The 11,564-nt window shown below is 45.3% G+C and overlaps 1 protein-coding gene across 1 annotated transcript; it reads left to right on the forward strand.

Moving 5' to 3' along the window:
• The first annotated feature begins 713 nt into the window (after positions 1-713).
• LOC146197264 (putative monocarboxylate transporter 5) lies at positions 714-11,226 on the forward strand. Its single transcript, XM_084599061.1, has 4 exons — positions 714-1,177; positions 4,370-4,513; positions 6,754-7,734; positions 8,636-11,226. Exons 1-4 carry the CDS (start codon positions 958-960, stop codon positions 8,815-8,817), a joined length of 1,527 nt encoding a protein of 508 aa, XP_084455187.1. The 5' UTR covers positions 714-957; the 3' UTR covers positions 8,818-11,226.
• Positions 11,227-11,564: the final 338 nt, after the last annotated feature.

Raw genomic sequence — 11,564 nt, forward strand, 5'->3', positions numbered from 1 at the left:
GAAAGGGGGAAGTGTTATTGCGCCGACGGTGATAATAACATTGTGATGCCGCCATACTGATGTCGGTGTAAGAAATATGAATGACATTGTCAAATTTCGAGAAAAATAGTTCAAATACTGATTTCAGTAAATTTAATCATGAGGGCCAATATCTTGCAGGAAAGCAAGCAGAGATTTCGCTTTCTGGTGCTTGTGCGAAAGGCACGAGATGAGGTTTAATATATGTGCGTTTCAACTCAATTGCCACTGCATCAAATATCTCCAGCATCAGTTCTTATACTGATTTGTAGCGGTCCTACGAGCTCTTAACATCCATTTATCACAATGCCAATCGTGCTCTCTCTCTCTCTCTCTCTCTCTCTCTGATGCACTGAGCGGCTAGATACCTTGACCTCAAGTCCGCTTCATAAACATTTTAGTGCGACTAACGCGTGGCGATGCGCACCATTCGCTATCGTACACGTTACACGATAACCGAAGCGGTCACATTTTCTTTTGTCTCCATGGTGTTTGTTTTCTTCTCTCTGAGATTTACAGCCCTCAGACTGCCACTGTACTCTCAAAGGAAGTGACGACAACCTAGACACTCATATTATCGCATTCTATTGCAAAGTTGTTTTCGCTAAGGTGTTAAGTTTTTGTGTTTTTTCGTCACCCCGATAAAAACTGATAAAACCGACAGAGGGCTATAATCGCCCCTTCCTAGAGCGTCTTTCGCACTTATCTGCTACAGGCTCGCACAAGTCGCGTCGCGTGTTCTGGCGCCTCCTTCGGCCCTGTCTTTCTCAGCGCTACAAGCGTGGACTAGAAGAAAGGCGTCCCACATTTACTCGCATTTCCACAATGAGGATCGAGACATCCTGGAGTCCTTGTCAGCTAAAGATTTAGTTCTGGTGCAGAAGGTAGACTTCACTCTCCGCTGTCGGCAGAGCTGTAAGCAGCTGTTTCGTGGTGGCGATGGCAAAATGGCCCTCGTTTCGAAACGTACCGTCGTTCGGACCCGACTCGCGGTGGAGTTGGATCAACGCGTGTTTCTGCGCCTGCGTGCTCTTCTTGTGCACGGCGGTTCCCTCTGTGTCTGGCATCTTCTTCTACGGCATCATCGAGACTTACGGGGTCACAAGGGAGCAGGCGTCTTGGGCTGTGTCTCTGGCGGGCACCATGTCGGCTCTCGCAGGTGAGCAGACCGCCTGGGTGGAACACCCAAAGAACAACTTTCCTCTTGGTCGTCCAGCAGCTGCCTATCATTTCCATTTCTAGAGATCACCAGAGCATTACGGAGAGATGCGGCAGAACTGGAAAAAATATTGAGCTGTGAATCTTTAATACTGGAGCCGTCATGAAGTCCTATTCTGAAGGGAGGAAATATATAAAGGCATCAATAAAATCGGCACAGCTACGAAAAAATGAAGCCATGAATGTGGAAAGGTGTTTCTATACCTCAGAGGTTCGGACCCTAAAGATCCGAAATATATGTTAGTGCGGCTGCTGGGTGCATCAATATTACGATGTTGGTCAGCACGAGAACAAACATATTAAAGTGGCTGAAAAGACTTCGTGAAGGAGACCAGCAAGAAATACAGGGAAAATAAGGGACTTTCTTGTGACAATGCATAATCCAACAGCCACTAACAGAAAGAAAAGCCGAGGCAATGTTTTTTTTTTTTTTTGGTAAGGTGCATTATTTGTTAAACGTGGCAGTAATTTAGAAGAAAGTACAAGAAAAAAAAAAAACAACCGCATGCCGCTGGTGGGATACAAACTCAATGTTTACAAATTTGGCGCCGGTGCTCCACCACTAGCCGTGATAACGTTCCCGATAGGGGGTTCGAATCTTACCGGAAGCATTTCGTTGTTTTCATCATCTGACTGACAAACTGAACAATGAAGTTCAAGTACACAACACAGCTTTTGCATTGGACGAGTTCAAGAACGTTGCGGTGATGCCGTCCTGCAGTTACTGTTGCGAACAATATTCACATTGGGCGTTTTCGAAGTACAGGTGATTGGTTATAGAAAATCCTTAATATTTAAACAAGTAAACAACTTTTATTGCAGTAGCAAAGATTATTAGAGCGCGCGCAGTAAATTGACCTATGCAACCCAAATCTCACGCAACCTACAGTATTTACCGTTAAATTGGACATGGTATAGATTGCAACCGATGTAGGCGTTGAGATGATATTATTCGGTAAATTGCGGACTCTTCATTCAGGCAATGAATCGACCAATTTATTATATTAGGCCAGTCATTTCCGAAGAATAGGATAAACAGCTAGGGACCCATGAACGGACCTCGCGGCACTCCAAAGCCAACCATTCTCTGCATCCTTTGTGCATACGAGAAATTTAGAGAAATGCATTGCTGGAGACGCAGAAGAGCCAGTGGTGCGCAGGAAGTTTCGAAGCTTGGTAGCAATTTATGAGTGCACAATTATCGCATAGTCCTCTTTACGTTCCAACGATCGGATCACTGCTATTAGTATAGTAAAGCACGTATGTGCGCGTGGATGACACACGTGGGTGTTTATGCCCGTGGGTGCGTGCGACATGATGTTTGCTTTATACACCACCCATCGAAGATTGTGCTGCAAAAAAAAAAAATCTGGTGGGAAAGCAATGTGGCGTATTGGATGGCAGTAAATGATATACGAAGAAGCTGGAAAGGAATGGAATGTGTGCAGCAACCTTTTTATCATGCCAACTGTTTGTTCATTTGTTGCGTTTTTAACGCTTTGAAAGACTGTAGGCGCAACATTTAGTTTATTGTTTATTGGCATGCGGGATCACAGCCCTCACAAGTCTTATTTTTGCAATGCGCAAGACATTTATGAAGGAATCTAGGCGAAAGGTTTGTACAAAGCTCTACCAATACCCGCTGCCATTTCTACTAGGCACCGCCAAATAAACGTGTTGCGATCATCGCCATGTAGCCGCGTAATACCTGAGCAAAATATCGATCTCTGATCAGTTCACTTCTAGATTGTCTTGCAGAACATCCCAATCTTTCCATTTCACAGAGAGATTCCGGCCTTTCTTCACAATGCGCTCCAAACTTTGCCCTGCACATATCTGCCCTACTTTCTTTCCGTGCCTGCCTTTGCGTTGCCCTACTTGCCTTCTGCCCTTGTGGCTGCTGCTCGGCTTTGTATTCCCAGCTATGGCCGCTGCTGTATTAGCTGTGGCTTTTTTTTTCTTTCATTAATTACCAGTTCATGTTGTGCCTTGCTTGTTTTCGTTGCCTTGTGTTCTTTTTCTTGTATACACTACTCCCACCTCCCTTTCTTTGACTTGGTCCCTTTTTCTTGCTGTGCACTGCTGTGACCTGCCAGCCTTAGTCAGCCTGGCCTTTATATGATTATACAATGACGGAGGGTCTTGGGCTGGTAGATGGTCATTTTCTTGATATTTGTGAAAACATTTCCCTCAAAGTTGCCGAGGATATGATTGAGTTGTATTAATTAGATCGAACACAGGCGTTTAAGTAAACTCGCCTTTGGGACCAGTTCATTTCGCGCTCTATATTGGTTCTAAGTTAGTTACGTTCAACATTGGAAATCTAAATGAACAGTTAAGGCATCCAGTTATTGTATATTCGCGATTCTAAGAGCCCTCCTAATTTCGCAAAATTATTTGAACAAAAAAAAAAATGCATGTGAATCTAAGCACCTCCTTTTTTTTTTTTTTTTTTTTTTTTTGCGATGAGGAGTGCGTAGACAAGGCTACCAGAGCACTTGTCGCCGATCCGGAGCCGTCAGAGTCTCGATGTTGCGCGGACTCCGCGACGCGATCTCCTGATCCTTGTGTTGCTGCGTTCGGCACTACACCATAGCTGGCGGCACAGAACGTCAACAGCCAACCGAAAGCGACACCGATAACTTTATCAGGGTGTTGTCCCGTGGACCTGGAATCGGCAGCCATTCGGTGGAACTTGGCATGTTACGCAAGTATCGCTTGCCCGCGTTGCTATGTTCGGTGTCAGCTGTTTGACAGCCATAAAGGAAGTCGAAATAAGTTTCAAGAGGGCAGTCACAACTTAAAGCTCAAGTGAACTGTCTTTACGTTTGCAGAAGATGTTTGCCTAAGCTGTTTGCCTAATAAATTATTTCTCGCGCCCGTGTCATCAAGATATCGCCGTGAAAATAGAAAAAAAGAAGGGGGGGGGGGGAAGGGGATATTTTAGATTTTTCTTATTAAGCAACATCACCTCCTCCCCCCTCCCCTCACTTTCTGCATTGCAATCGTGAAAAAAAGGTTGTGCTGAGAATCGAGTAAATATCGTAAATTTACAGTACTTTACATTAATAACGGAATAAGAATTGTTGCACGTGACAACAGTGCTTATACTGTCATTTACATGTTTTCGCAGGTCCTGTAGTAGGCGTCCTCTGCAAGCATGTATCGTGCCGAGCAGTGCTGCTCAGCAGCGCCTTGCTGTCGGGAATCAGTGCCTGCGCCTGCTACTGGGCACACAGCGTCCTGTTCCTAAGCATCGTCTTCGGCCTTATTCATGGTATTCTAAGAACTGCACACGCACTATACTGGATGGTGTAGGATTAGGGCAGAATATCGTGTCTGCAAAACCACTGTGTTAATAAAACAATCCATGGCATCAGTAGGACCGCCTACTAGCTTTCTTGCTCCTACGAAGGTAATATTCTGTGCGAAGGAAAAGGCGAAAATATGGAGTAATAATATTTCCACGTAGCGGTTACAACGCGGGTACCACGAACTAGCTGACTTAGGTGTCGCTGTAGCGAGATCTTTATTGGATGACTTGCAGCCTCAAAGTGACAATAGCAAGAAATCTCTTCGGCGATCGTCGCGAAACAGAATCACGAAGTTCACGGCCATACTGTGCTCAAATCTGTCAAAAAGTGTACGAGCCAACGCGCCTAACGTAACTACGGTAATCTTGAACAACCTAGAAGCTGTTGCGCGCGGCGATAATTCTAGATAGACCTAGAAACATCTCGCTTCACGAAGTAATTGAGCTACATGCCAGCGTCTTTCAACGTGAATAACAAACATTGCGAAGATTCGCGTCTAAATTATGCTGTATGGTCACGTTCGTGCACATTAAATTGTGTCATGGTGTTACTCATTGCTCTCTTTGCAACGTGGGGTGAGTCACCTTGTTTAAGTTCAGCCTACGTAATTAGATTATTTCGGAGTCATAACCATCACGATCTGGCCACAATGTTCGGGACTGCTCACCTGAGTCCCACAGAGGCGTTTTCCACGCGTCGACGTTATGAAACGGCTCACATGGCTACGGAGTCGCAGCGGAGTCGCCGCGCAGTAGGGGATAGATACAGGCGACGCCAGCCCTTCCCTGTAATGCATATAAAAAGGTAATCATGTTGCAGCAAAGCAAGTGGTAGCTGTAAGACTCTCACGAGGCCCTGAGGGTAAAATAAAATAATAAATACTATTTTCTGCGGGCCGGGTCAGTCGGCCAGCTGCCGTCTCTGAGGATAAGGTGTTGAAGCCGGCAAGAAAACCAGAAAATGCAGAAGCCGGAATTGGAAGTTACCAAGCCAGGCGTCTAATGTCCTTGTGAATACCACCACTATGACGAAATCATTCAGGCGTGCACATGTACACGATGCCATAACGCGATGACCGCTACTTCATCTGCATACAGCCTGTTTCTGCCTCAGTCTTGTAAACAAGCTATATTTACCAGTGACTGCCTTTACGCTTATCGTTATCTCATTCACCTATTTTTTCACGTTTCGTTTTACGCGAAGGAAGTGCCCGCCGTCGCCTACTCTGAGCGCTTCTTTCACCAAATGATGCTGTAAAATGGGAAGACTGTATTTGGCAAGGCTAGTTTTTCACCAAAAAGTGGCTTACGCATCAAAAATATTACTATGCCTCGATTCAGAACCGTAAAGGTTAGGCTATGATTATATATCCCAGACAATATAATTCAACATGCGAGAATATCCCTACCTTGAAAAAGCTATCTAACATATCCGTGTTGCCTGTTAGGTTTGAAAGAAAACCTCTGTTGTGTTTTCTTCGCGCACACGTTACATTGTTTAATATACTAAGTCTTGTGCGCAAGAATTTGTTTCCAGGCGAGTTAATCAAATAAACCCCTTTCAATGTTATAAATCGATCCAAAAGCTGCACTTACACAGAAGCATACGCCTTTTCTACTGCCACGTGTCAAGCAAAATACATGTGTTAGACCTCCAGCCATTACAGGGATGGATAAACAGTCGCAATGGCTGTATTCCTTTAAAGTATAATAGCATAGAACGCTACGCTAGTTAGCATAGCTAAGACGCAAGCAGAGCAAATAGTTATTACGAGCGGGCGTTGCATGCAGACACTGCTGGCGACTCAGACCAGGCATTGTCATATGGTTTCAACTGCTTGCTGGTTTATACGATGGCATATCAGCCTGTGTTGTATATCCACGTCTTTTATAGTAAATGGTAATACGCGGCCCATCAGGAGCCATCAAAGCATTATATTTATTTTTACTTTTATCGTCTGTCCTGTCTCTGGTTTCCGCATGGGTATGCATTCCTGAATCACAAGAGATGCTCTAATGACTATGCTTGCCCTCCTCATGTTGCTCTTCTGGTTAATAGTAAGGAGCTTCTATGTTTATTGTATACTGTAACAACATCTTTAGGGTTAATTTTCTACGCTTTCTCCATGTGTAACTACACGTTTGTGTGTGTATATATATATATATATATATATTTCTTTTTTTTTTTCAAACGCATTTTTCAGGTACTACCCTGTGCGGCTTGTTCGTCGCTGCCAACGTGGTGGTGGCACAGCATTTCGAGAAGCTAAGGACCACGGCCTGCAGCTTTATATTCACGGTATCCGGCCTTAACTCCGCCGTCCTTCCTCCCCTCCTCGAATTCTTTCGGACGACGTACGGCGTACGAGGAGCGTTCCTGCTTTACGGGGCGCTCCTCCTCAACTCTATCCCAGCAGTTATCGTGCTCAGGAGTCCGTCATTGTCAGAACGCCGGAAATCACCACACAAGACTGTCGAAACCTTAAGTGACAAAATGACCGAAAGATACACTTTAGTCGACCCTTTAAACCAAGAAAGTTCTGCTGTGATAGCGTCAGATTGTGGGTGCTGTGTCGAGTCTCAACCAGGAGATCATGAGCGAGCAGATACACTCTGCAGTAATACAGAGCATGGTGAGAAGAACGGAGGCCTCGCTGTTATGAAAAGCGTCTCATCGTTGCTTGCTGTAAAAAAGAGACCTATTCTTGTGAAGCTTCAAAGAACTATAAGGCACTTTTTTCAGCTATCTTTTCTAGTTACCGCGCTCTCATTTTCAATTGTCGTTTTTCCCGCCGCCGTGTTCGTCTTGATCCCAGCGGACCTGGCGAAGGACAAAGGCCTGGACCCTTCATGCGCGGTGTATCTTATGCAAGGATATTCAGTCGGGGACACTGCGTTCAGGGCTCTTAGTGGCTTTGCCATCGATTCTCAGACGTTGTCGCTGGGCTCCGTGATGTTTCTCGGATTTGTAGTGCAGAGCCTAGTTTTCGAGTGGCTAGTCTGGGCGGATACACTTTCCATGATGGTCGCAGCCTCTATCGTCCTTGGTATGTCATTCGGCTCCAGAGTAGGTCTGCAGGCGCCTGCTCTTGTCACCGAGTTTGGCATCCGTACTCTGCCCATGATGATGGGCGGACTCACGTTCTGCATCGGCGCCAGCCTCCTTGTACGGCCGTCCCTTATTGGTAAGCATTCGGTTCGGCATTATGCGTACTTTGATTCCTTGCCACGAGAAGAACTGTTCTGAGAGTGAAGCAATACTTGAAGGGCTTCTCTGTTGGTAGATATGCGTTTCAAGATTGTGTGCAGAAGGTCGCGCACCAGCGAATGCCAATGGCAGGCATCAGCTAACCGAGCCAAAGCCAGATCATTTAGATTAGCAAGATTATCAGCAAGACGCGTGCCTTTATTCATTAACTTTAATAGGGGTTTCCGTTTTGTGGAAAGCGCATTGCAATAATCTGTTAACAAAAATGTGCCGCGGGCGTGGTTTAATGTCAATTACTTAAAAAATTACACTCATCAGGAGTTTATTATGGCTTATAGTTGAGAAATGCATCCCTGTATAAATCTGGTCATCTGTCTTCATACTCAGAAATTGACTTTTTCTCGTTGAGGTTCGCTTTAATCTATCATAGAAAATTTAAGTTTTTACTGCGTTTCGAATTAAAGTCAGTTTAAACAGCTTCTTCAACACTAAATATAAACGCTAAAGTAATGTGCTGGTAATGTATTCTAAATTTCGACCGCAAATGTATATAAGGAAATTGCACTGCAACATGGAGTGGTCTTGGAAAAGGTCCAACAGTTTCTACCTGAAAAGACTCAGTTCTACTTATTTCATTAAATTATCAAGTTACTCCAAGGAGACATGGGCCCATAAAAAAAAAATACATAGGTAAAGGCATCGCCTACCCCATCGTCGCCAGCCTAAAGTCGCCCAACCGAAACCTAAATTGTTCTTATGAAAACTGCCTTCGATCCGCTTGCTCATGGGGCGACATCACGTGCCAGTCATTCTATCGGTTCGCGACTATCGTTCTTTATGCCGTCTACTAATCTTTTCTAATACTTATTGTCATGCAGGCTACTACAGAGACAACTTTGGAGAGTACAGTGGTCTACTTCATCTCATGGCTGCCGTCAATGCGCTGTTCGCACTTGTCTGGGCAGCGAAATTGGTTGTGAAGAAACGACGGGAGTCACAACGCCGATCAGACGCTGCACAAGCAGGCCACCTGTCATTACCAACTGAAGCTGGCAATTGAACCGAGGGCAGCATTAGGAGCACCTGGTAACCGGCTATATCAAAAGCAGAAACTACCGACCGTACGAGTGCCCCAAGTTGTTTGCTTGATTTTAGGGAGGATCTTCAAATGACGCACTCTCTAACATCAACGATGAGTCAACCTTTCGCATTCTGGTTGCATGCGCAAATGATAATACGACAATATGGCAATATAGCTCTACATGATATTATGGCACTAAATGGCAAGAACTTTTGTAGCGAAAGCTACACTAGGTTAGCCAGTGGTGCGTTTCGGGTAAGCGTCGCTAGTGACTACTGCACATGCGCCGTAACCATGGACACCAGCTGCTCCGAGCCACAGAAGAAGGGAAGAGACAAGAGGGACGAGAAGAAAAAGAAACCGGTCAAATGTAGCAAGAAGATTCGGAAGACGCCAAGAAGACGCGCCTAATCGCCGATCACACCATACGATCTGCAGCCAGTGCATCTGCGTTGAGAACGTTCGAGTCGGACTTTGTGAACAACCCGCTTTGTAGCTTTTGCTGCCCATTTCCAGCTTTAACCGAGTTGAGCCACCATCAGTTTTTTCTCACGCCTGAAAACGGAAATTGCCATCGATGCATGAGCTTGTACAACACCAAATCTCTTTGCATTTTTAGCCTTGATGACACTGATGACAACTGATGACAACTGGCTAAAAATGTACCACTTAGCTCTCTTTATGTGGTCATTTCCTCTATATTGTAACGTGGCGGCAAGCAAGAGAACGGCCCATTATGGTGACGTGGTGAAGGATGATAATGGCTCGCCTAGCGCGAGGGCTTCTCTCGCGCCACTGCCGACCTTCTTCGTATTAAAAGGCGCATTTGTAGAAAGGGGGGGGGGGGGGGGGGTAGGAGGGCGGGGGGATTGCATTTAACAATCTCGCATTTAACAACGAACTGCCATTCGATGAGGTCTTGCGTGCTGACTGGCTGATTGCGACCAATAAATTGCTTGCGCAGTTGAATGTTTATGGTGATTCCTTGGAAAGATGTCAGGAAACTTGTGTCATCGCGGTGTTGAATTCCCGGATAAGCAATAGCCTCATACTAGTATGGCTATAAAGTCAAGCATATTGGAATATTCGGTGGGAATCACGTATCCCATTCCTCAAATATACATTCCTGCAAGAGGTCCTAGAATGTCTCGTCTCTTGAGCACGCTGAACACTAAAAAAACCATATACAATAATGCAAGCCCATCAGCCGCTGAAAATTCCGTGGACGGCCTGTGGCCTATTCAGCCGATGAATGAGAGCGCTGTATTTTGCCTCACTTCCTTTGTTCAGTGCGCGTTCAATATTGCGATAATTTCTCCTGTATGTATCATTTCACTAAGATACTGTTCAACAGCCTCGAAAAGAAATAGTAATTTGCAACAGGCATCGAAACGCCGGAAGTGGTAGGTGAATATGTGTACCTATAAGACAGGTATTCACCGCAAATCCGGACCACGAGAGAGAAATAACTAGGGGAATAATACCTCTGTCATGCGCGAAATTTATTCTCATCCCCACCGAATTACATTTGCTCCGTTTAATGTAATTTTTTCAACTGACTGCTAGACGGCTAAACGAATGCCATTTGCACATGATGGCAATTTAGATGGATACGCAAATTTTGGGGCGCCTTCAACAAGTTGCGAGAATAACTGCGCCTGAAAATTTAAAGCAGCCTTTAAATTCATATTCATGCCTTGTATGCCTCGTAGTGAGCCCGTTGATTAGGACTTTCCATTACGAAGTTAGCGGCTGTGTCGGAGGTGTTTGTTTACGAAAGGGTACAGAAAGTGCGCGCGTCGGCGCTCGGATACAAAAAGCGCGCGAGTCGGCTAGTTTCAGCCACGTACACTTTGCGCACTAAAGCAGGTGTCGAGAGCATCATGTAAAATAGGCATTCTCTAGTGTACAGTCCAACGACGCTGTTATAGAACCTTCGAGTATAGTTCGACAACGCAGCATACTATAGGCCCGCCGAGTCCAGACTTCGCAGGATCGTTCACTTGGCGTAAAGGCTCGCAGAAAAATGCCCGACCACAGCCTCATCAACAAAGCCCACGACGTAACCTTTGCCACACCGGATGTCGCGAACTTACTGCAATGGCGCTGCAGAAGAATCGCCCACATAATTACAGATAAACAAACATTCACTTTACCTGAGTCATGTGTATGCAAGGCAAAGCTCCTGACTTCGTAGCACAATAAAAATATGTTCTAATCGACTTCTTTACCATAGGTCATTTTTATGAACAGTGAATAATTTGCCATACTGAAATTTTAATGTCCCCAAGCGATATGAGGCGTGAGGCACGCCGTATTGGAAGGCTCTGGAAGCGTTTCGACCACCTGAGGCTCTTTAAAGAGCACTAACATCGCACAGTACACAGGAGTCTTGAGTTTCACTGCCATGCAAGCGTGGCGGACGCCCGGAATCAAAGCCATGTTTTCGGGTTCGGTAGCCGAGCGCCCTGACCACTGAATCATTTCGGCAGGGCGCGAAGAGTTTTGGAAACGATAGCTCTTCTCTGTATAATTTCGACTGCGCTCATATCAGTGCCAACATTAAGGCCATGTTGGTATCAGGAGTACAGCAATAATGCAAGAGGCATGTAAAATTAATTTCTCGCAAACAACATAGACTCGTTTAAGGGAAGATTTAAGCGGGAAACTACAGGCGGCAGCTTGTTCCTAACGCCCAGCCGTTTCACTGCTGTAACAGTACTTAA

Source organism: Amblyomma maculatum, chromosome 3 (assembly GCF_055883805.1).
Source record: "Amblyomma maculatum isolate TAMU_Amacu chromosome 3, ASM5588380v1, whole genome shotgun sequence".
NCBI lineage: Eukaryota > Metazoa > Arthropoda > Arachnida > Ixodida > Ixodidae > Amblyomma > Amblyomma maculatum.